At 36.3% G+C, this 27,025-nt stretch overlaps 1 protein-coding gene across 2 annotated transcripts in view; it reads right to left on the bottom strand.

Moving 5' to 3' along the window:
- FZD3 (frizzled class receptor 3) overlaps nt 1–27,025 on the bottom strand; it is a 106,505-nt gene that overhangs the window by 65,504 nt on the left and 13,976 nt on the right. Inside the window, exons 3-4 of one of the 2 annotated variants that reach the window (XM_057548953.1) lie at nt 7,580–7,776; nt 118–1,135 (exon numbers count right to left, since the gene is read on the bottom strand). In XM_057548953.1, coding sequence (XP_057404936.1) covers nt 118–1,135; nt 7,580–7,776 — 1,215 coding nt within the window. Of the gene's footprint in view, nt 1–117; nt 1,136–7,579; nt 7,777–27,025 lie in introns of those variants that run through there. The other variant, XM_057548954.1, reaches the window with a different exon arrangement.

The raw sequence follows: 27,025 nt of genomic DNA on the forward strand, positions 1-27,025 counted from the left end.
CAGGTCGTTCATGAAGAGTTAAAAAAAAACAAAATAACAACAACAAAAAAACAATCAGCTAAGATTAGCTCTTTTCACTGTCACATATTCTGAAATTTAGAACAAGGTTTCCCTTACCTGATATGGACATGGAATGTGATATTCTCTGCAGCGTTCTTGTATCCATGTTGTTTCCCAGATGCCACGGTAAGCTTGCTCATAAAAGTAGCATCCAATTACAACCAAGAGTGGTACAAGATAAAGAATGCTGAAAACACCAATCCGGATCATAAACTTCACCAGTTTATCTTGGTTCTCCTTTTCTAATGGAATCTCAATTCGAACTCTGTTTAGGGATATGATGCCGGCTAAGAGAAGTGAAACCCCAACTACCACATACAGGCAGAGGGGTGCAAGAACAAAATACCTCAATGAATCAACATCGTAGAGGCCAACAAAACACACGCCACTGATATTGTCACCTTCAATTTTATTCATCGCTAAAAGGATGATAGTTAGAGTTCCAGGGATGCCCCACGCGCTGGCGTGAAATAGCAATGCCTTCTTCTCAATAGCTTCACTACCCCACTTCGGCACAGCTGCCAAGAACCACGTGATGGTAAGAATTACCCACCAAACGCTGCCAGCCATAGTAAAAAAATAGAGTACCATAAAAAGCATGGTACAGGCTTTATTATGAGATCCTTGGGTCACTGTGGAAGCCTTATACTGTGCAGGGCTAGATGCATTGCAGGCTACTCGGTCCTCAAGCAAAAACCCAATAAAGAAAATTAACGATACCATCATGTAGCAGACTGCATAAAATATAATAGGTCTTTCAGGATAACGGAATCTTGTGACATCAATCAAAAAAGTTAAAAAAGTAAATAATGTGGCAGAGAGGCAAATGATTGAAATCAATCCTATGAAATATCGAGCAAATGAAAGTTCTTCTCTCCTAAAGTACATATTTGGACAAGGAGGTGAACAATCACGCACGTGCAAAAAAGAATAGCCAAGATCAGGATCAATTTTCAACTCTCGGGGACACCAAAAACCATAGTCCCTCTGCACTGCCACTGGGGCTCCTTCAGTAGGATCTCCAGCTAAATTCAGATCCACAAGTCGAGGATACGGCTCATCACAATCTGGGAACCTAAAAATACAAGATGAGAACCATTTTTACTTATTGGGAACCTAATGACTTGGATTTCCAAATTTAGCACCTGTGGTTTATTCTTATGTCCTTGGAGCACATTACAATTAAGTGGAAGAAATAATGCAAATGGTGATATTTTGTTTGTGGGTCGTAAAAGTAGATTTTCCACAGCTGACCAAAAAAATGAAAAATTTATACCTAATTTTGTTTTGGCTTCAAAAAGATTACTCTTTATTAAAGTAGTCAGGCATAGCCATCAATAAGTAGTGTATTTATATACTATTTATTTAGGACACAGTTTAGAGTAAGATTTCAAAACATAAATTAAAAAAAATATATATATATAATAAATATACATTAAAAAAAAAGCTCCAACAGAATAGTAGCTAAAAGTTACTTCTTTCTAAAGTTTAATTACAATATAGTCCTCAATTTACCCTAGACTCAAATAGAACTTTCTTAAAAATAAGAGTTAAAAATCTTCCCTAATTGCATGGCCCAAAGTGTTTTGAGTTAGATTAGCACTAAAAATCCTTTCAAGTGGCTTAGTTTTAGATCTTTTCCTCCCATTTTAAATTCACTCTCTGCTTACCATATTGGTTAATTAAAGTCCTCCTAAGGTCTCTAATGCCAACTAGTTCTTTCCTACCATTACTAATGTCTCTCCAATCCACTGCATTCTCTATTCCAGTTATTCTCAAACACTGACGTGCATGAGAAAAACTTAAGGTCATTTTCAAATACAAATTCTTGGTCCTCACCACCTCAAATCCTATTTCAGTATGCCTGTGTTAGGGCCAAAGAAATCTGCATTTTGACAATTTTCCAGACTTGGGAAAGCGTCATAACCATAGTACAGAAAAAACAGGGCTGTGCTGCAGACATACACTATTGAGAGTACTAGTCTCATGAACTTCCTGCAGCTTCAGTTTTCTTGCCAGCATCAGTTTCTAAGCCTTCAGACTCCCACCAACTAGATATTTAGCAGTTATATGTATCAAATAGTTTCCAAGAAACTATCACTGATATTAAATTTGCCATATATATGTATAACCTTACACTGAAGCTGATTAATCTTTTATTTTCTAATACAAACCATTTTCTTCACAGGGCTTGGATTATAAAGCCAAATGACAGAAACTTATTGCATGCAGCCATTTACTGGAATTCTACAGCATGCCAGGACTTTAACAGAAAAAGACCCAAAAAACCAGGATCTCCATCCTTGAGTCCAAAAGGAGGCAAAAACTTGTAAACACAACACAAAATACAGCAGCGTGATATATGAAGCAATCAAAACCTATATAAAATATAAAAATGATATAAAGAAGGATTAATTATTTCAGGGGAAGAGGTTATGAAAGACTTCATAGAGTAAGTCCCTCAACACAGGATCTCTGAATCAGTATTTGCCAGTACTGGCAGTATGGCAATCAGTATTCTAAGCAAGAAATGGGAACAAAGGCAAGGAGGTTTGAACAGGGTGTGTTTAGCATTGCTGGGGCATGAATTGTGACAGGAGATAAGGTTTGGAGAGGTAAGCACATTCCAGAAATATATGTGCATGTGTGTGTATGTATGTATGTATAAACATTGATATAAATATATCAATGGCTGTATCTGTATATCCAACTGCCAATTCACCATATATACACCCCTCACTCTTTAACCTTCCCAAAACCAAACTCTTGATTTCCACTCCTTAGTTTCTCCATTTCCACAAATGGTAATCCCATTCTTCTAGTTGCTCAGGCCAAAAACCTTAGGGTCCTCCTTGAAATCCCTTCTCCCTCATATCCACCTCACAACGTACCAGCACTTCCTGTCATTCTATTTTGCGATGTATCCAGAATCTGACCACTTTCCAGTTCCTCTACTGCGGCCACCGAGTCTGAGCCATTAGTACCTCATCCCTGGACTTCTGGAGTGGTTTCCAGTTTATCTCCATCTCCACACAAGAGCCAGAGTGATCCTTTAAAGACATGCCACTCCTGTGTTCATGATCATGTCTCTTCTGCTCAAAATCCTCTAATGGCTTCCCTTCTCACTCAGTCAAATCCAAATTCCATAAGAGAGCTCTAAAGACCCACCCCCAGTCCTTTTCTGATCTTATTTCCTTCCCTTCTCCCTTACTCACTTGGCTCCAGCCTCTTGGGTGTCTTGTGAATAAACCAGCATGCTTCCACTTCACAGCCTTTGCACTTGTTGCTCTGCTTCTTCTGCCTGGACTGTTCTTCCCTAGATATCTATATAATCTGTTCTCTCATTTCATTCAGATTCTTGTCCCACTGCCTCCTTATTAAAAAGGACTTCCTCATAGAAAATAGAGTCCTTCTGCTTCCCCATATTGTATCACTATCACCTAACTCTATTCTTTCTTATTAGCATTCATTACCATCTGACATTATCTATTTATTTATCTCCTACCACTACCACCACAACTAGAATTTTAACTCCATAAGAACAGAGACTACGTTTTGTTCACTACTCACCTTCACTATCTACAATAGTGTCTAGCACACAGAACACATCCAATTAATATTTACTGAATTGATGATAAATTGAATACATTTATCATATAGCCCTCATATAGTTGAATAAATATTCATATAGCAGCCCTCACCTAACTAATTAGAAAGATGACTAGAAGGAGTGTGGAAGACACTTGAACTGGGCAAAAATGAGAGCAGAGATATCAGCTGAGCCATAACTAAAACCAGATAAGGCAGTGAGAATGAAACAGCTATGAAATTATTTAGATAAAAGCAACAGAATTTATAACTGACAGGATGTGGGAGCTTAGGTCAATGAAGGAGGACTAGGCCTTCCAGGAACAAGAAAATGAGCAAGGAGTAAAATCAATTTTAGACATGTTAAAATTGAGGTATTTGAGACAAATTCAGGTTACCAATGGCTGCTGGATATGCAGATTTGGAATTTAGCAGAAAGATGCCAAGGCTACAGATTTAGATTTAGGAGCCATCAGCATATGAATAAGAACTAAAATCAGTGAGATGGGATTATCCAGGGAAAGCATGCAGAATCAAAAAAAAAAAAACAGGAACAGAACTCTAAGAAACACCAGAAAGAGGAAGAGGATGCAAGAAAAGAAATTGAGAAGGACTGGTCTGAGATGTAGCAGACCACAACAGTTCGCACAAAATGGCCTAACGGATTTTCAGGAAAGGAGGACAGGCTAAGGTTGAGGGGAATAAGGGTCAAATACAGAATATAGGTGAAATATGGGTTTGAAATGAGTGACATAGATTTGGCATAAGTGCTGAGGAGAATGAGCAGAAATTTTCCTGTTGACCAAACTGGAAACTGACGAAAGACAAAGAGCAAATAGAGTTGCTATGGTTTAAAATGTCTATCAGGGCTTCCCTGGTGGCGCAGTGGTTGAGAATCTGCCTGCTAGTGCGGGGGACACGGGTTCGAGCCCTGGTCTGGGAAGATCCCACATGCCGCGGAGCGGCTGGGCCCGTGAGCCACAACTGCTGAGCCTGCGCGTCTGGAGCCTGTGCCCCGCAACGGGAGGGGCCGCGATAGTGAGAGGCCCGCGCACCGCGATGAAGAGCGGTCCCCGCACCGCGATGAAGAGTGGCCCCCACTTGCCGTAACTAGAGAAAACCCTCACACGAACTGAAGACCCAACACAGCCAATAAATAAATAAATAAATAAATAAATAAATAAATAAAAAAGAGGAAATATTAAAAAAAAAAATGTCTATCAATAGGAGAATGGATAAGCAAAATACAGTATATTTATACAATGGAAGACTACTCGGCAAGAAAAAGCACTACTGATGAACACAAAAACATTAATGAGTCTTGAAAATAGAGCAAAGAAGGGCAATCTCAACCTGAGCAAAAGAAGAGTTACACAACAAGTACATATTGTATGACTCCATTTGTATGAAGTTCTAGAATAGACAAAGTAATTATTGATACTTTGGAAGGATGTTAAACATCCTTCCAGAGGATGTTCCTTCCAGAGGATGGTATAGACAAGGACTGACCAGCAAGGAGCATGAGAGCATGAGGTAATGGGAATGATGATGTTCTACATCTTTCTGAGGATTTGGCTTACTCAGGTGCAGGCACTTGTCAAAACTCAGATATCTTTGGATTTGTGCATTTCCTTGTAAAGTTTTAAACTGAAAGAAAAAACTGTAGACAAATGTTGAATTCTAGTTAGTGAAAGACATGATAAAATATTTGTAAGGGCAATAACTGTTGTCTCTAATTTACTTTGAAATACACACAAAGAATAAGGTAGATTAATGGATCAATAGAGGGATGGACAAATGTGAAAAGCAAACATAAAACAATGGTAGAAATCTGGGTGGTAGTTAAAAAAAAAAGTTGCTATGGTTTAAATCATTAAATATGCAGCATAATTAATTTGTAAGAAATTAGTTGAGCTGGAGATCTGAACAAGTACAGTGGAAGGAATGAGTTGAAACTGCTAGCAAAAGTATTATTTTATGTGATGGACCACAAAGCTTAACCTAAGTAAGAAAATAAATAAGATCAAGAAGGGAGCTATTAGGAGAGGGGGCGGAAAAAAACTCAAAAGCCTGTGGGTGTCTATGAAGTTGAAAAACAGGTACAGTAGGAACAAGGATATGAGAGATGTGGAAGAATGAAAGATTATGAAAGATCTGTTTGCCAGAATTTAAGATTTAAGAGTTAGACAATCCCAGGCAATACTGAGGACATAAAACAGATTTAACCCTATCAAAACAAGCAAAGATAGATCATAATGACACTTCTATACTTATATATAACCTATTAAAATAAAAAGACCACTAAACAATAGGAGTTAGATACAAAAAACATAAAATAGGGTTCCTGCCCAGGTAATTCATAACTGTTGTTATAAATACCAAGAAATTTACAAACTTCTGAAAGAGGGACTATAAATATTACCAGGTTTTGGGGAGAAAGTGGATGAATGGTTTGATGGGGCTAGATAAGAAAGTATGTTAAATAGGTAGGAAATAAAGGAGACAAATATGAGAAAGCCATAATGCCAGTGAACTGACTACAAGTAACTAATACATGTTTTATTAAGTTCTTCCATCTGTCAAATGAGAGTAACAACACCTGCCTTTCACCTGTCTCCAAGGGCTACTGTCATATGATAAACAACTTAATTTTAAACATGAAGGAGAAAAAAGTGTTCTGTGCAGCACTGCCCATAATAGCAAAAACCTGGAAGTAACTTAAATGACCATCAGTAGGAGATGGCTAAATATCTATAGGATGGTAATACAATTGGCCATTATATAGCAATTAAGAGGAATGATAATTCCTCTTAATATATAAACACAGATACATGTAAAAAAAATTTAATGTTGTTTATGGATATGTATATATGTAGTAAGAGTATAAAAACAAAGATAGGAATGATTAACAAAAAATTCAACATAATGATTATCTCATCTCTAGGGAGAAAAGGAGGAAATGAAATCAAGATGGGTACTAAGAAAGGAACCTTCAACTCTATCTGTATTGTTTTATTTCTTAAAAAAAGAAATCTGGGAACTTCCCTGGCAGTCCAGTGGTTAGGACTCGGTGCTCTCACTGACAGGGCCCTGGGTTCAATCCCTGGTTGGGGAACTAAGATCCCAAAAGCCATGTGGCACAGCCAAAAAAAAAAAAAAAAAAGAAAGAAAGAAAATCTGAAGCAAACATTGCAAAATATTAAGATTGGACAAAGCTAGGTAATAAGAGTTATATAAGTGTTCACCTAATTTTTTATCCTTGAAACATTAAGAATACAAAAGGCACAACATTATTATATAAGAAATGCAGTATTACTACTGTATATGTTATTACTAATAATAATGTTCTCCCGTACAAATCTGTAACACTGTCTGGTAAATATCCTCAAACCTTTAGGAAATGCTTACAATCTATATATTGGAAGTGATTTGAAAAGTATCTGACATTTTCTGGGTCTGGGTATGTTAATACATGACAAAAACGGAACTGACAGGACTACTGTATTCATTAACACATTTAAATCATAAAGATATTTGAGTCCCATTAAAATCATTAAACATATTTAATAATGAGGTAACAAATGATTATGTTCTCTATATTTTCTAATTTTTTTATAAATGGCATTACTTTTATAACCAGAAAAAATCTGTAAGGGAGAGAAATCAACAATCAATATCTTATTATGTTTTTCTTAATTTGATTATTAAAAAAATTTCTTCATAGAACGTTTTTCTTTTCCCACCTTTTTCATTTAGTGCTTCCAAATTCCTAAGGAAATGAACAGCTCTGAGGCCATGAAACTGCTGTTCACAATTATGACTAATATACACACTTCAAAAAAGTTCTTAAAAACTGATGAACCAGAAGACAAATAATTTTAAATATACTGCAACATAAGTAATGGTCCATGAAAATCTATGATTTTCGCACCTACTGCATTCCATATCTTCAGGCCAAGGAACACCAAACATCTCCATGAGCTTCGAACACTCACTGTAAGCCCGCTGACAGAGCCTACGGCAGGGAAGTGTGACACGTCCGTATTCCATACAAATAGGAGCGTAGAGTGCACAAAGAAATGGCCGGAAATCCCGAGAACAATCCAAATTCACCATAGGGTGGAATGGCTAGGAGGAAGTTAAAATCAAATCATTAGATAAAGAGTTGCATACAAGTTAAAGTTTTCTACATATAATACGGCAATATTCTTTTTTTTTAAATCTGTTTTAAAAGATTTCTGAAGGCAATTAAAATTTTCTAAATGGGAGTTTTTGTTTTTTTCAACAAAACCCTCTTAGCCCTATCCCTGGAGATTCTGATTTGGTTAAGTATGAGGTGTATCCCAGAATCTACACGTATATTTTAATTGTTACAGGTGATATTAACAAAAAGGCCTGGCTGAGAACCATTAACAACAATATGATCCATTTTACATAGCAAAATCCACAAAAGATATGTGTCAAAAGCTCAGAAGTGTGATTAGTGCTTGGTGATGGGATTACAAGAGATTTAAATTTTCTTCTTTTTATGTATTTCAATTTCTATATTTTCTTCAATTAACATGTATCAATAGGAGAGAGAGGACAAGAAGTGAAAGGAAAGGGTGGGGGAGGAAGAGAAGTAGTTATGCACAGTAGTACATATTTTGAGGGTGGGAGGTAGGGAAGAGATCTCACTTTGGTCTTACATTTTCTTTTTCTTTTTACATTAAAAAAATTTTTTTAAAAAAACGGAGTTCTTTCAACTCTGATATCACATGATGTAAACAGAGCTCACAATGTTAAGCTGATATTAAGGAAACAAAAAGAAAAAACAGTGGCCCCAAACATAAAACCATACTAAAATCATCATTATAACCATAGGAATAGATCAGTTATCCCAAGAAATGTGCATTTGGGCTTTTGACTACCAAATATTTTTTCCACTTGTTTATATAACAGTTTCAGAGTCACTGCTGATTTTGAACTGATAACAGATGTTCTCACCACCAGTTCTTTCCATTAAGACTCAATCAACTTATTTCTACATCGATATAAAACATTTTCCAGAGTCCTTCTATACACAACACAGTCAGAAAACCAAGTCTCTTAAAGAAACTGGTGTCAAAGAAGTTAACTATAATGGATGTGATAACTGATATATAACAATAAACTATATGTGACTATCACTTCCAAGTATGAAGAGGTAATTTGTGTTAAATCAATGTTTCCATCAAGAACAACTTCAAAATACAAGAAAGAAAGTTTTAAAAATACCTATTTAAAGCTATTAAAGAAGTAGTGAAGGAAAAGAACTAGAGAGACCAAGAATCTAGAGAGCTCGGAAGCATGGAGTGGTGCCCTGATAAGTGCAGCCACTTTTCCAAGGAGGTATCTGTTGAATCTGGGTATAAGGCAAGAGGCTGAGAATCAAGCTTTGCCTAGGCTGGTGCTAGAGAACCAAGAAACCAGCAGAGCTCTGGTAGTCTTGCAAGACTAGAGACAATACATGTACATGCGTAACTGAATCACTTTGCTATACACCTGAAACTAACACAACATTGTTCATCAACTATGCTCCAATTTAAAAAAAAAAGACTACAGACAAAATTAGAAACAAAAGGAACAGATGGGTGAAAGGGGAAGTACCTAGAATTGGGCCTGACAAAGAGCCAGTTTTCCCTTCATGATATTTGAAAATTCTGAAGCTACACAGGGAAGGAGGCTAGAAAGCTAAGAAGAAAGCCTCTGAAAAGCAGAGTGGAGATTTTGGAAGTTTTAACAGTATGAGGAAACGTGAATTAGAGGTTCAAGTCTTGCCAGGGGAAATGGGAAATGAACATACCACACTCTCAGCTGGAAGCCCCTGAGTGACTACACTTCAGTAGCAGGGGCAAATGACAGGGAGGCAGAGACCTATGAAAAATGAAACCCAGCCTCAACTCAGCTCAGTCCCTCACTGAATTAAGGTGATCAGCCCCCATTTATCTGCTAAGCAGAAGAAAGGTTGAGCTTTCTCTGGAGTAATAATATAACATCATGTAGAACCTCACCAATATTTTGTAATGTCTACTACTCAATAAAAACTACTAGGCATTCCAAGAGACAGGACCATATGACTGAAAAACAAAAGAAAAAATTACAGTGTTTTGGTAATCCCAGCTATTGGACTTAGTAGACAAGATTGTATATAAGAAATATGTTCAAGAAAATAAAAGATGAAGAATTCCAGAAAATTGGAATCTATCATAAGAGGAACCAAAGAGAAATTCTATTAGTGAAATATATAAATGCTGAAATTAAGAACTTATTAGATATGTCAGAAGATAGAACTGGCAGAATGGAAAACAAGGCAATAGGAAATATCCAAACAGAAGCACATAGATCAAAAAATACTGAAAAATACAGAAAAGAGCATAACAGACATGTAAAACACATGAAAAAAATCTAAAATATGCATAACTGGAACCTCAAAAGAGGAAAGAGGGAATGAGAAGGGGCAATATATAAAAAGATGATGGCCAAGGATTTGTCAAAACTGATTAAAGACAACAACCCACAGATTCAAAAAGTTCTGCAAATCCCCAGAAGAATAAATACAATTAAAAAAACACACCTAAGCATATCTCATTTAAATTGCTGAAAACCAAAGAAAAACTTCTTAAAAGCAGCCAGTGGAAAAAAAGACACCTTACCTTCAACAGAACAACTGTTGTTGGACTTTTGAATACTATAAAACAATAAAATGACTTACTTAAAGAGCTGAGAGAAAACAACTGCTCACCATAATTCTATGGCCAGCAAAAACACCCTTTATAAGTGAAAGCAAAGTAAAGACATTTTCAGACAGACAAAAAACTGAGAAAACTAGTCACTAGCAAACCTGCACTAGAAGACAAAAGAAAAATAATCTAAGATGAAAATTCAAAAGGAATTAAGAGCAAGAAAAGAGGTGAATATGTGGGAAAATATAAATAAATATTCTCTGTATAAACAAAAAATAATGGGGGCTTCCCTGGTGGTGCAGTGGTTAAGAATCCGCCTGCCAATGCAGGGGACATGGGTCCGAGCCCTGGCCCAGGAAGATCCCACATGCCGCAGAGCAACTAAGCCCATGCGCCACAACTACTGAGCCTGCGCTCTAGAGCCTGCAAGCCACAACTACTGAAGCCCGTGCACCTAGAACCCGTGCTCTGCAACAAGAGAAGCCACTGCAATGAGAAGCCCGCGCACTGCAATGAGAAGCCCGTGCATCGCAACAAAGAATGGTCCCTGCTCACCGCAACTAGAAAAAGCCTGCGTGCAGCAACAAAGACCCAACACAGCCAAAAATAAATAAATAAAATAAATAAATTTTTTAAAAAACCCTATGCAGAGACAAAAACATGAAAAGTTTAAAAAACAAACAAAAATAATGTCTTAAAATACATACAAAATACATGTAAATTAATATGTGTAATAATAAAATGATAAAGATGGGGGTCAGAGGAACACTAATGGGAGAGTGATCAAAGTTATTATTTTACCAGAATATTATAAGTCAAGGGTACATATAATTTCTAGGGTAAGCAATAAAAGAATGCACAACTAACAAGGTAATAAAGAGAGAAATAGAATAATACAAAAGAAGTCAAGATAGGAGAGAAAAAAGAATGCAAAACAGTTTGGAAAAATTGAAATCAAGTAATAAGATAGTAGATATTAACCCAAGTACATCACTAATTGCATTATATATAAATGGCCTAAAGACTATGTAAAAGAGTAAGGTTGTTGGACTAGGTACAAAGAAAAACAAAACAAAACAAAAAAACCCTATGCCGTTTACAAAGACACGTTTTTCAATATAAGGACAGAGATAGGTTAAAACTAAAAAGATGGCAAATAAACAATGAAAGAACCAACCAAAAACAAGACTACACTTTATGACAAGGAGTGTTCCCAGAGATAAAGAAGGTCATTTCTTAAAGACAAAATAAAAGAATCAATACACCATGACTAAAAAGTAAATCTAAACATGTATGTACCACTTAACACAGCTTTAAATTATTTTAATAAAAAACGGAAGTAAAAGGGGAAATACACAAATCCACAATCAGAGTGAGTTTGATACACTTCTCTCAATAAGAAGAGTGAGACAAAAATTCTATGAGAATACAAAAAATCTAAACAAGTCAATTACAAACTTGACCTAAACAACATATTTATAATCATGGCACCCAACAATGAGTGGAACCTATTTAACATACACGTGGAATCTTTACCAAAACTGGCCATGTTGTAAGTCTTAAAATAAGCCACAAAAAACTTCTTAGTACTAAAACCAGACTGTTCTATGACTAAAATGGAATTAAGGTAGATATCAATTACAAAAAGAACCCTAGAAAATCCCCAACTGTTTGGCTGTTTGGAAATTAAGACAAAAAAACTTCTAAATAACCCATAATCAACAAAGGAAATCATAACTGAAATTTAAATTGTATATAATTATATACCATATGTATTACATTTTAATGTTTATATATATGTATAATCTACATATAGAATTAAGTAGTAAAGACAATAAACAAAATGTCAGCAAAAGCTATACTCAGAGGAAATTTATAACCTGATATGCATATGTCAGAAAATAAGAAAGCCTGAAAAACAATCAATGGTAAGCTCCATCTCAAGAAGCTGGAAAAAGAATGGCCAATCAAACCTAGAGAAAGTAGAAAAAAGGCAATAACAAGTAAAAGAGGAAAAAACCCACAAATTACCAATATCAGGAATGAAGGACAGAAAATTACTAGAAATATAATGAGGATACTATAAATAATAAATTCGACACGTTAGGATGAAATGACCTAATTCCTTGGAAAAAGATCACAATTTACCAAAAATCATAAAAGAAGAAATATAAAATCTAGTTTTCTATCAACATTTATGAAGAAATTTAAGCCACCATTAGAAACTATCCCCCCCAAAAAACTCCAAGCCAAGATGGTTTCACTAGAAAAAATTTATCAAACGTTTAAGGAAGAAGTTACAGCAATTATATACAAACTCTTCCCCAAAAAAGGAAACTTTCTCAACTCACCTCACACCTCACAAAACCAGCATAATTTTTATAACAAAACCCAACAGGGACTATATAAGAAAGGAAAATCACATTTCATGACCATAGATGTAAAAATCATACCCCAAATTAGTAAATTAATCCAGAACAATATAAAAAAGAATAATATACCACACCAAATAAAGTTTTGTTCCAAGGATACAATGCTGGTTAACATTTGAAAAATCAGTTAATGAAATTAATGGCATTCACAGAAAAAGGGCGGGAAATCACACAATCTATTCAACAGAGGCAATAAAAGCATTTGATGAAATACAACACCCATTTATTATGAAAACTCTTAACAGACTAAGAAGGGAATTTCCTCAATCCTATAGAAAGCATATATATCAAACCACAGCAAACCTCATACTTTGTAGTAAGTGACAGAAAGCATCCCCTGAGATCAAAGACGAGGCAAAAAGTACCTGTTATCACCACCCTATTAAACACTGTATTGGAAGTCCTCGCTACGGCATCAAGAAGAAATAAAAGGTAAAGGATTAGAAGGAAAGAACTACAGAGAGCAGTTCTCCCGGGTTCCCTTACCCTGCTGTTCTCCACCCAGGAGCCCCTTCCTAATAAAGTCTCTTGCTTTGTCAGGGAAAAAAAAAAGAAAGAAAGAAAGAAAGAAAGAAGAAATAAAAGGTATTTGAACTGGAAAGAAACTGTCATTATTCACAGATGACATGTGCTCCAGTTACCAAATTTGTATCTCTCAGTTCCAAACTCACCCTTCAACACATGCTCTGTGATAATGGATGGGATTCCTTTCACCATTTCTTCTTTACAGTGAGCATGATTTTAAACTTTCTCAATAGTGTTGGAGAAATACTGCAGGATGAAGGGGGCTTCTCTTGTTGGTTGGGGCTGCTGCATAGCCGGCAGTGTAAATGTGAGGAAATCTATGCCCATGTGCCTAGAATGATCCTTCAGCAACCTCACAGTCCCAGCCCAGCCTAGTAAACACCTTCCTGTAGCCCCCGCAAAATAGACACTGTAGGCTCAAGGCCTCCTGCCTGCAGCAGTGCTCTGACTCTCTCTATTTACCCAATACTTGCCTATGCCCTGAAGGGTTGCGTCCTGCTTGTCTGGTAACTGTGGACCAGCTCTGGCCCAAGCAACCCTGTGATGTTCTCTGCTACCTAGTGAGCTGTAAGTATATCTTGTACAACTAAGGTCTTAGCCTTGGGGTGGGGGTCCCTTCTAAGATTGTCCCTCAGCCCTAGAGAACCCTGTAGAGCTCTCTATATATCTTATAATTATTCTTCTTTAATAGTTTATTAATTCTTCATATTACACTTCCCTTGTTTAAATCACTGAGTGGTTCTGTCTCCTAATTGAACCAGACTAACAAAACATGGTTGTTACAAAGAAAATCTGAAGTAATCTATAAACCATCAAATAAATAAATTTAGAGTCACTGGATACAAAGTCAATATAGAAAAAAAAAATCAACTGTATTTCTACATTCCAGGAGTAAATATATTAAAAATAAACTTCAAAAAAAGCCAAAAGAAGAGGAAATTAAATTTTTAACAGTTCCATTTATAAGAGCATTAAAAAGAATAAATACTTAGGAAAAAATTTAACCAATGTGATGCAAAACAGAAAACTACAAAATACTGTTGAAAGAAATCAAAGAAGACCTAATAAACATAATAACTTCCCATATTCATGGATTGGAAGACTTAATGTTAAAATGGCAATACTCCATAAACTGATCTACGGATTCAATGTAATCCCTTCAAAACTCCCAATGGTCTTTTTTTGCCAAAATGGAGAAGCTGATCCTGAAATTCATATGGAATGCAAGAAACTCTGAACAGCCAAAACAACCTTGAAAATAAAGAACAAAACGTTCCCATTTTAAAACTTATTACAAAGATATAGTAACCAAAACAGTATGGTACTGGCATAACGCTAGACATACAGACCAATGGAATACAACTGGGAATCCAGAAATAAACCTTCACATGTGTGTCAATTAATTTTCACAAAGGTACCAAGACCACTCAATGGGGGGAAAATAGTCTCTTCAACAAATGGTGCTGAGACAACTGAGTATTCACATGCAGAAGAATAAAATTGGCTGATTGCCTCACATCATATCCAAATTAACTCAAAATGGATCAAAGGCCTAAATGTAAGAGCAAAATCTATGAAACCTGTAGAAGAAAGCATAAGGGTAAATCTTCATGACCTTGATTTGTCAATGGTTTCTTAAACACCAAAAACACAAGCACAAAAGAAAAAACAGATAAATTGGACTTCATCAAAATTAAAAGCTCTTGTGTATTAAAGGACACTATCAGAAGGAGAGTGAACAAGACAATCCACACAGTGAAAAATATTTGCAAATCATATATCTGATAAGGGTCTAGTGTCCAGAATACATAAAGAATTCCTGTAACTCAACAAAAACAACCCAATTTTTTAGATGGGCAAAAACACTTGAACAAACATTTCTCCAAAGAAGTCATGCAATGACCAAATAAGCACATGAAAAGATGATCAATGTCATTAGTCATTAGGAAATGCAAATCAAAACCACAATGAGATACAACATCACACCCACAACCCCATCTAAAAAACAGAAAATAGCAAGTGTTGGTAAGAAATCAGAACCCCCATACATTTGCTGATAGGAATGTAAAATAAGGCAACCACTAGAGAAAACAGTTTGGCGATTCCTCAAGAAGTTAAACATAAAATTACCACATGATCCAGCAATTCCACTCCTAGGAATATACCCAAAATAATTTAAAATCATGTTCAAGCAAAAATTTGTATATGAATGTTCATATCAGAGTAGTATTATTCATAATAACCAAAAAGAGCAAAATAAACCAAAAGTCAGCAAAGGGAAGGAAATAATAAAGAAGAGAAATCAATGACACTGAAAACAAAGAAGGGCAATAGGAAAAAAATAAATAAAATCACTCAACTCAAGAGCTGGTTCTTTGAAAATATCAGTAAAATTGACAGGTTTCTAGTAACAATGATTACAAAAAAGAATGAGAGAAAGGAACACAACTTACCAATATCAAGAATGAAAGAGGATATCACTAGAGACTGTTGACATTAAAAATACAATAAGGAATATTACATGGGCTTCCCTGGTGGCGCAGTGGTTGAGAATCTGCCTGCCAATGCAGGGCACACGGGTTCGAGCCCTGGTCTGGGAGGATCCCACATGCCGCGGAGCAACTGGGCCCGTGAGCCACAATTGCTGAGCCTGCGCGTCTGGAGCCTGTGCTCCGCAACAAGGGAGGCCGCGATGGTGAGAGGCCCGCGCACCGTGATGAGGAGTGGCCCCCACTTGCCACAACTGGGGAGAGCCCTCGCACAGAAGCGAAGACCCAACACAGCCATAAATAAATAAATAAATAGATTTAAAAAAAAAAAAAAAAAAATACAATAAGGAATATTACAAACAACTCTATGCACGTAAACTAGACAATTTAGATGAAGTGGACCAATTCCTCAGAAGCCAGACTACCAAAACTCACCCAAGATGAAACTGATAATCTGAATAGTCTTCTAACTATTCAAGAAATTGAATCTGTAGTTTAAAACCTCCTAAAAAAGATATCCAGGCCAGATGGTTTCACTGGTAAAATCTAACTAACAATTTTAAAAGAATACCAATTCTACACAATCTCTTCCAGAAAATAGCAGAGAACTAATCCCAACAAATTCTATGAAGTCAGGATTACTTAATATTAAAGCCAAAGATAATACAAAGGAAGAAAACTACAGACCAATACCCTCAGTGAACAAAGTGCAAAAATCCTTAACAAAATAGTAGCAAATCAAGTCCAAAAATATATTAAAAGCATTATATACCACAACCTAGTAGGGTTTGTTCCAGAAATCCAAAGCTGGTTCCATATTCAAAAATCAATCAATGTAATCCACCAAATCAACAGGCTAATAACAAAGGAAAAAATCACATGATCATACCAAATGATGCAGAAAAAGCATTCATGATTTTTAAAAGTTTCCAGCAAACTACATACAGAAAGTAACTGCCTCAACTTGATAAAGTACATATACAAAAACCCTACAGTTAACATCATACTTTGTGGTGAAACACTGGATTCCTACCTTTAAGATTGGAAACAAGGGAAGAATGCCTGCTCTCACCACTCTTACTCAGCATAGTACTGGAAGTCCTATCAGCACAATAAAACAAGAAAAGGAAATAAAAAGTAGAGAGATTGGAAAAAGAAAACTGTCCCTATTTGCAGATGACATTACTGTCTACATAGAACATCCCAAGGAATCTCAAAAAACACATTTAAATTAGTAAAAAAAAAAAAAAAAAAGAATAAAAAATGTATTCGTCCTAGAATTAATAAGTTCAACAAGGTTGCAGAATACAAGAAAAACATACCAAAAAATTGTATTTCTATACACAATTGCATTTTTATATATAATGAGCATGTAGAAACTAAATTAAAACAATATATTTATAATCACATTTATTTTTAAAAAAAGAAACACCTGGGTATATATCCAACAAGACATATATAGGGCTTGTATGCTGAAAACTATAAAATGCTGATGAAATCAAGGAAGATACAAATAAATGGACAGATACACAGTTATACTGGTTTGCTAGGGCTGCTGCAACAAAGTCCCACAAACTGTGTGGCTTAAACAACAGAAATTCATTGTCACATTTCTGGAAGCTAAAAGTCTGAGATCAAGGTGTTGGCAGAGCCATGCTCCCTCTAAAGGTGCTAGGGAAGGATCTGTTCCAGGTATCTCTCCTAGCTTCTAGTAGTTCCTTGGCTTGTGGCAGCATAAATCCGATCTTCACACAGCATTCCCCCTGTGCCTCTTCACATATCTTCCCTCTATGTGTGCCTGTGTCCGAAATTCCCTTTTATAAGGACACCAGTCATACTGGAATAGGAGTCCCTCAGTACTCCACTACTCCAGACCCTATTTCCAAACAAGGTCACATTCTGAGGTACTGGGGGTTAGGGCTTATTAGGGGGACTCAAGTCAATCCATAACAACACTGTTCATGGACTGGAGATTCAACATGTAAGGGTGTCAATCTCCCCCCAAATGATCCCTAGACTTAATGAAATTACTGTCAAAAGCCAGCATGCTTTTAGTAGCTAAAGACAAGCTTATTCTAAAATTTATATTAAAAAAACAAAAGAAGTAGAATAACTGAAACAATTTTGAAAAAGAAAATGGGAAAAATCATGCTCTCCAATTTTAAGGCTTACTATATAGCTAACAGTAATCAAGACACTGTAGTATTGGTGGTAAAATAGACAAAAAGATAAAACAGGACAGAATAGAGAACACAGATATAAATCCACACAAGAATAGCCAACTCATTTTTCACAAAGAAGCAAAAGCAATTCAATGGTGGAAGGATAGTCTTTTCAACAAATAGTGCTAAAGCTAGTGGATATTCACAGCCAAAAAAATGAAACTTACTTCACACAAATTAACTCAAAATTGATCATGGATTTAAACGTAAGACATAAAGCTATAAAACTTAAAAGAGAGAGAGAATCTTCCAGACCTAAGCTGAAGAGTCCTTAGAAATGACACCAAAAGCACAGTCCATAAGAGGAAAAAGAAATTGGTAAATAGGACTTCATTAAAATTTAAGACTTCTGTTTTCCTAAAGACCTTGTTAAAAGGATGAAAAGGCAAGCTATAGACTAGGAGAAACTATTTACAAACCATATATCCAACAAAGGATTTGTGTCTAGAATTTATAAAGAACTCTCAAAACTCAAAAGTAAAAAACAAATCAATTGAAAAATGAACTAAAGACATGAACATTTTATCAAAGAGAATATATGAATGGCACATGAAAAGATGTTCAATATCATTAGCCATGAGGGAAATACAAATTAAAACCACATGAGATACATCACATTATAAAAGCTGAATGAAAAATAGTGAAAATAGCAAATGGTGGTAAGAATGCTGAGAAAGTAGATCTCTCAGACATTGCTGGTGGGAATGTACAATGGTACACCCGTTATGGAAATTAATTGAGCAGTTTCTTAAAAATCCAAACATATCAGGGCTTCCCTGGTGGCGCAGTGGTTGAGAATCTGCCTGCCACTGCAGGGGACACGGGTTCAAGCCCTGGTCTGGGAGGATCCCACATGCTGCGGAGCAACTAGGCCCGTGAGCCACAACTACTGAGCCTGCGCGTCTGGAGCTTGTGCTCCGCAACAAGAGAGGCCGCGATAGTGAGAGGCCCGCGCACGGCGATGAAGAGTGGCCCCCGCTTGTTGCAACTAGAGAAAGCCCTCGCACAGAAACGAAGACCCAACACAGGCAAAAATTAATTAATTAATTAATTAATTACCGAAAAAAAAAAAATCCAAACATATGCTTGTCATACGATCCAGCAATCACACTCCTGGGCATTTATCCCCCCAAAAGGAAAACTTATGTCTGCACAAAAACCTGTACAGGAATGTTCATAGCAGCTTTATTTGTAATAGCAAAGAGCTGGAAACAACTCAGTATCCATCAATGGATGATTAAACAAATTGCAGAACATCTATATAATGGAATACTACTCAGCAATTAAAAACAATGACTACTGGGGCTTCCCTGGTGGCGCAGTGGTTGAGAATCTGCCTGCCACTGCAGGGGACACGGGTTCGAGCCCTGGTCTGGGAGGATCCCACATGCCGCGGAGCAACTAGGCCCGTGAGCCACAACTACTGAGCCTGTGCGTCTGGAGCCTGTGCTCCTCAACAAGAGAGGCCGCGATAGTGAGAGGCCCGCGCACCGCGATGAGGAGTGGCCCCCACTTGCCGCAACTAGAGAAAGCCCTCGCGCAGAAACGAAGACCCAACACAGCCATAAATAAATAAATAAATAAATAAATAAATAAATAAAATTAAAAAAAAAATAGGCAGAAGATTCAAAAAAAAACACTGGTGAAATATGGTAAGGGCTATAGATTGTACCAATGTTAACTTCCAGGTTTTGATACTGTATAATAGTTATATAAGATAGGAAGACTGGAGGAAAACTAGGTACAGTACAAAGAACCTCTCTGTACTATTTTGATGTATGTACATATATCATACATATATGCATATGTATGCCTTAAGTAAGTCTCAAACTTGCCTGGCCTTCAGCAATGCATACAATACCAACTAATCCAATATCTGATGTTACTATGTTAGTAAAACCTCCATTTGTGAGCCCCATCATGAATTATAAAATTGACTTGAGTGACTATTTTGTGCTGCTTGCACTGAGTCTAAAGCTGTAAGTTTATGCTTCTGCCACTTGTTAGCTATAAGTACCTTATGCTGTATCTCAGTTAGCATTTACTGACACTTACTACAGGCTAGGCAGTGTTGTAAGTGCCTCACACATCTTATTTAATCTTCTCAACAATCCCATAAGGTAGGTACTATCATTAGTCACCCCATTTTATAATACACGTGAAAAACAATGAGACACAGAAAGTTAAGTAGCTTGCCCAAGATGACATAACTACAAAGACAGTCCCAAGAGTTAAACCTCTGCATTCTCTGCATTATCCAGAACCCTTGAGCTTAACCAATTTGTTCTATGTAACCTCTGTAAGTTTCAGGTTTTTCCTCTGTAAAATGGTCTTATTACATACAAATAAGAATAGGGACTTCCTTGGTGGTGCAGTGGTTAAGAATCCGCCTGCCAATGCAGGGGACACCAGTTCGAGCCCTGGTCTGGGAAGATCCCACATGCTGTGGAGCAACTAAGCCCGTGCGCCACTAAGCCTGCGCTCTAGAGCCCGCGAACCACAACTACGGAGCCTCAGTGCCACAACTACTGAAGCCTGCGCGCCTAGAGCCCGTGCTCCGCAACAAAGAGAAGCCACCGCAATGAGAAGCCCGTGCACCACAACGAAGAGTAGCCCCCACTCGCCGCAACTAGAGGAAGCCCGCGTGCAGCAATAAAGACCCAATGCAGCCAAAAATTTTTTAAATTTCTTAAAAATTAAATTAAATTTTAAAATATACATATAAAATAGAGTACAGAACCCAGTAAATGACATTTTAAAAGGAGATTAGGAAAGAGCTGCAAATTAATAAAGCTGCAGAAGGCCTATTTGATGGGCATGAGGAACCCTGCTGATTTCCCATTCTCAACTTCCAAGTGAGAAAGTCAATTGTCAATTGGAATGGTGTTTTTAAAAAGCAAAACAAAACACGCATGAATCTCTAAATCACTATGCTGGGTGAAAGAAACCAGACATAAAAAAGTAGATACTATATTAATTACATTTATATAAAACTCAGAAAATGAAAACTAATCCATAATGACAGAAAGCAGATCAGAGGTTGCTTGGAGCAGGGAGCCAACTCAGGGAGGTGGACTACAAAGGGACACAAGGAAGCTTTTGAGGTGATGGAAACGTTTTATATCTTGATAGTGGTGATGGTTTCATGGATATATACATCTGTCAAAACTCATCAAATTGAACACTTTAAATGGGTGCAATTTATTGTACACAAATTATACTTCAATAAAGCTATTACGTAAAAACAAAAAAAATTAATATTTTTCAAATAAGTAAACTGCCTTGATTTTAACCCTAACAATTTTTAACCTCAGCAAAATCAAGACTAAATGAGCTAGGCTGAATACTGCAAAGTTGAGAATATGCTATGATAAGGAATACTATCAAAGCTCTATAAAGGAGAAAAAAGGAACTTCAGCTGATTAAATTTTTAAAAGATTCTTACTGAGTACTTTCCTAAGCAGTAATACTTTTATTCACTAAATTAAGACCAGGGTATACAAAGTTTACAAACTGAAAAGTAACTTTCTAAAATTAAATTTCTGCTTTCTTCAACAAAGGTGCAAGACATGGAACCTTCCATTCTTTGTTCAGATTCAAATCAACCAAGCCTTTGTGCTCTCATTCTCTTTCTTCTTTGAAATTTCCATTCCTGTTACCATAGGAACCTGCTAGCTGACAAGCCCTCAAGCATAGCAACAGCCTAAGCTTAGCAAGGAGTGTGAAAAGGGGACAGAGTCAAAGGCCAAAATTTGACTCAAGAGAATCAGAATTCCAATCTTTGTCACTCTACAAAGGGTCTGAAAACCATAGAAACTGTATCCTACCAGGTTTGGGAATATTATGACTAAATTCACTAAATGTGAAACCAAATGTGGAATGGCATTGAAAATTCAAAAATGGTATTCATTCTATTTCAGATCCAAATTAGAGTGAGAAATTATTAAAAAACAACTTTTTAGAATAATTTTAAGTGATTAAAAATAAAACCTTTTAAAAACTTTTTTGTAACAATAGAATTCCTAATGAGAAAAGGTTTAAAACTTTAAGAATTATACTTTATATATACATATTAAAAAAATTCTAGGTTTGCAATAAAATACCTTTAATCCCACAGATTTGCTTTTCTTTTACAAATCTTACTTTTTAAAAATGTCTTATGACAGCATATTAAATACTTTCCAATACTCTTTCAGTGCGTTGGTTTGCAGAAAGATGACATTATCACAGGCGTATATTTATCTTAAGTCAAAGGGGAGTTTCCAGAGCAGCCCATAAAATTTGACTTTTCTTCAGGAAGTAAACTTTTTTCAAATATCATGAACAGTTGTGAATTATGGTCTGTCTCAAAAGATAAAACTTTACAAACCAAATTCCATCACACTTAGTAATTTAATTTAAAATATTTTTAAGGCATTCCTTTAAAGTGATTTGTCACACAAGAAAATCAATTAAAATTTTAAAAGCTATTTTTTTCCTATAGTCAGAAATAACTAAATGCAATTAACTCTCCACTACTTGTGTGTACATTTTTCAATTTAGAAGTTTCTTAATTCCTGGTTGGTTTCCCTGTCACACAATAGGCTTCTCAATCCACTTCACTAGATTGTTGTTTGCTTAGAGAAAACCACCTTATTAATATTAACCTAAACAAAAGATAATAAGAGAGGTAAATCTGCTGGATAATGCATATATTCTAAAGATATAAGCAATGAATTTCAAGAATAAACATAATCAAAGAAATTTCATTTCCTAAGAAGTCTATCCACAAAATGTTAATTATTGGTACAAAGGGGTATATTATTCTCTTAAAAACAAACAAAAAATCCACCTGTCTTTCAAGGTCAATTCAAATATGATCTGCAGCTAATCTCTTCCACATATGATCCTTCTCTCTTTTGAATCCTCTTAGCACTTTATGCCTATTTATGGCATTTGCCAAGTTCTTCCTTAAGTTTCAGACATTCAATCAAAATACACTTAATAAATACTAAGTCTTAGACACTGCAACTGGGAGCTAGACAAAAAAGGACAGCTGAGATTTTTAAAAATAAAGTTTCTGTACTAATTTTACTATTTTGAAAACACAATGTGTTTCTTACAGAAAAATCAGAAAATACTGATACAAACATTAAATGAAAAACATAGAAAACACAAATAAATTGTGCTAATTCAGGAATAATCACTGTTGGCCTTGGCAAAAATCTCTCCAGATCACTTACTCTACATGAACATGTTTTTCTTCAACAAAACAGGATGATACTACACGAAATGTTTTGTTATCCACTCCTTTTTTTCCTACTTATTAATGCATCAAGTACAACCATTAGAATATGACAGGCAAAGATGGAGATGAGGCTATTAAGGCAGAAAGAACATGAGAGGTCTAGAGATGAGAGAGTTGGTTTGCTTTATTTTTTTCTTAATTACCCCACTTATAAGTGTAAACACAATGTTGAAAGCTTCAAGTCATTTTGATCTCCACTCCCCCTCCGCCCCCCCCCCACCCCCCCGCGCCAAAGAAGGGCAAAGTAAAATACTAGTGTTCACAGGAAACTGGTATCTTTGGTACTGGTATGAGGATTACCATTACCATCACCAAAAAGCCCATCACTATTTATCAGTTACAACTCCAAGAGATTAAGTGCTTAGGTACAGCACTATAACCACAACCATGACTACCAACACCTCTTACAGAAGACACAGTTTATAAAGTTCATTAACTCACTCAAACATTTTTTTAGCAATTATTATGTGTTAGGCACTATGTTAGCTGCTGGCCCTACAAAGATGAATAAGGACATCAACAGCAAGCTCTGCTTTCAAAAGCAAATGTCCTTCAGTAAGAACTGAATTTTAAAAATGAGGACAGGGGCTTCCCTGGTGGCGCAGTGGTTAAGAATCCGCCTGCCAATGCAGGGGACACGAGTTCGATTCCTGGTCTGGCAAGATCCCACATGCCGAGAAGTAACTAAGCCCATGCACCACACTAACTGAGCCTATGCTCTAGGGCCCGCGAGCCACAACTACCGAGCCCACGCACCTAGAGCCCCGTGCTCTGCAACAAGAGAAGCCACTGCAATGAGAAGTCCACGCACTGCAATGAAGAGTAGCCCCCGCTCGCCACAACTAAAGAAAGCCCATGCGCAGCAACGAAGACCCAATGCAGCCAAAAATAAAATACATAAATAAAATAAATTTATAAAATAAAAATGAGGACAATCTCGTACCCATTAGAATGGCTATTATTCCAAAATAAAACAAACAACAAACAAACAAAAAACCCAGAAAATAACTAGCATTGGTAAGGATATAGAGATATTGTAACCCTCGTGCACTGTTGGTAGAAATGTGAAATGGAGCAGCTGCTATGCAAAACTGTGGTGGTTCCTCAAAAAATTAAACATAGAATTATCATATTATCCTGAAATTTCACTTCTGGGTGTATACCCAGAAAAAGTTCAAAGCAGAGAAACAGATATTTATACATCCATATTCATAGCAGCTATATTCACAACAGCCAAAAAAGTGAAAGCAACCCAAGTGTCTGATGAATTAATGGTTAAACTAAATGTTTTGTATATACATACAATGAAATATTATTCAGCCTTAAAAGGGAAGGAAATTCTGACACATGCTACAACATGGATGAATCTTGAAGACATTATGCTAAGTGAAATAAGCCAATCACAAAAGGACGAATATTGTATGATTCCACTTAAATGAGGTACTGGAGTAGTCAATTTTTTTTTGTTTTTGGCCAAGCGGCCCAGCTTGTGGGATCTTAGTTCCGCGACCAGGGACTGAACCTGGGCTCGAAGCAGTGAAAGCACAAAGTCCTAACCACTGGACCCCTGGGGAGTTCCCTGGAGTAGTCAAATTCAGAGAGAAAGAAAAAAAGAAAGAAAGAATGGTGGTTGCCAGGGACTGGGGAACGGGAGGATGGGAAATTATTGTTTAATGGGTACAGAATTTTAGTTTTGGAAGCTGAAAAAGTGCTGGACAAGGATAGTGTGATGCCATACCAAGGCAACTGTACTTAATGCCACTGAACTGTACACTTAAAAATTGTTGGGATGGGGGAATTCCCTGGCGGTCCAGTGGTTAGGACTCTGTGCTTTCACTGCCAAGGGCAGGGGTTCAATCCCTGGTCAGGAACTAAGATCCCACAGGCCACATGGTGCGGCCAAAAAAACCCAAAAAAGATCGGAATGGTAAATTTTATGTTATGTATATTTTGTCATAATTAAAGAAATCTTTTTGAGGAATATCTATAAACGCTACTATGGAATATCCAGGATATATTGTTAAGTGAAAAAAGCAAGGTAGAGAAAACAAACAGTATGACACTATATCAAAGGAAAGTGAAAGAATATATAAATATAGACAGATATTGTATAAACATTTTATATAATTGTTATATTTATAATTTTTAATGGAAGGATAAACAAAAAATCTTTAAAAAAAAGATTACTCCCTAAGGGAAGGAAAGAATAAGGTAGAGGGGAGAGGGCCAGAAACTAGACTTCTCTGATTGTACCTTGTCCTATATATAAAGTTCTGAAACATAATTATAAAACAAACTTAAGCAAAAAAAAAAATTTTTAAGTCATTCTTTAAAATCAAAATGAAACACAAACCTAAATTGTGCATTGAATTAAACCAAACAGAAAAGTACTTAAGTAACTTAAAATACAGTAATTTGACTGTACATCCTTGGTGAAATACATCCCTAAGGACTAAAAGAAGTAGAAAGAAATCTAAAACTGCTTTCAGTAATTACATTGTTAGTAATAATATTGCTATTATTCTGAAATTATACAATGTCTCTATATAATAAGGTTTCAGTATAAGAGAAGAAACAAAAATAAAATTTAAAACTGTTAAATAAAAAACTCTGCAATATTATTTAATTGCAAGTATCAGTATAAACTCATGATGTACTTTTTTTAAAATTTATTTATTTATTTATTTATTTATGGCTGTGTTGGGTCTTCATTTTCTGTGCGAGGGCTTTCTCTAGTTGTGGCAAGCGGGGGCCACTCCTCATCGTGGTGCGGGGGCCACTCCTCATCGCGGTGCGCGGGCCTCTCACTATCGTGGCCTCTCTTGTTGCGGAGCACAGGCTCCAGATGCGCAGGCTCAGTAGTTGTGGCTCACGGGCCTAGTTGCTCTGTGGCATGCGGGATCTTCCCAGACCAGGGCTCGAACCCGTGTCCCCTGCATTAGCAGGCAGATTCTCAACCACTGCGCCACCAGGGAAGCCCTGTACTTTCTTTTTAAAAAAAGTATTTCCTAGCTCTGTCCATGAAAAGGCCTAAAAATGACTAACCTAGTATCTATCAGCGTAACACCCAGATAGCAGTCCGTGAAAATCCTTTCCAACTAAAAGGAACCAGTGCTCCCTAAAAAAACTGATAATTCAAGGTCTAAGGCAGAATTTTATGAAATGAGGTTGGATCATACCAGAAAGCAAGGAAGCTATTAGAAACCACTAGGGTAGTGTCAAATACACTTAGGAGCTACCTTGAAGCGGCTCCCACTACCAAAGACAGAACAATTTGAGCCCTAATAAAATAATAATTGCAATGGACTGAAACACATCAAATATGGTAAAAATCCATGAGTTCATAATGATACTTAAAAAGAAAAAAAAGACCTCATTAGTCACTTTTGAAAGATTCTTGTCAATCAATTTATTATCCTAAAAACTAATAAACAAAGGAAAACAAGCAAATATTTATCCTGTCTTTCTTATAAAAACTGAACACAAGAGTAACTTAATAGTCCAATAGTCAAAAAGAGGAAGTTTCTGTTTATAAAGTAGTCTGGCTGAGAAATAAAGAATGACAGAATTAGAATATCACCATTTTGCAAACCCGTAATAAAATTATTGACCTAAGAAATGATCGATGGCTGCTAAAATTACAAAGAGTAACAAGCAGACATTATGTGCCGACGAAGTATTCTTCCAAAACAAAAACAAAAACAAAAACAGAGACAGA

This window comes from Balaenoptera acutorostrata, chromosome 6 (assembly GCF_949987535.1).
Source record: "Balaenoptera acutorostrata chromosome 6, mBalAcu1.1, whole genome shotgun sequence".
Taxonomy (NCBI): Eukaryota; Metazoa; Chordata; class Mammalia; order Artiodactyla; family Balaenopteridae; genus Balaenoptera; species Balaenoptera acutorostrata.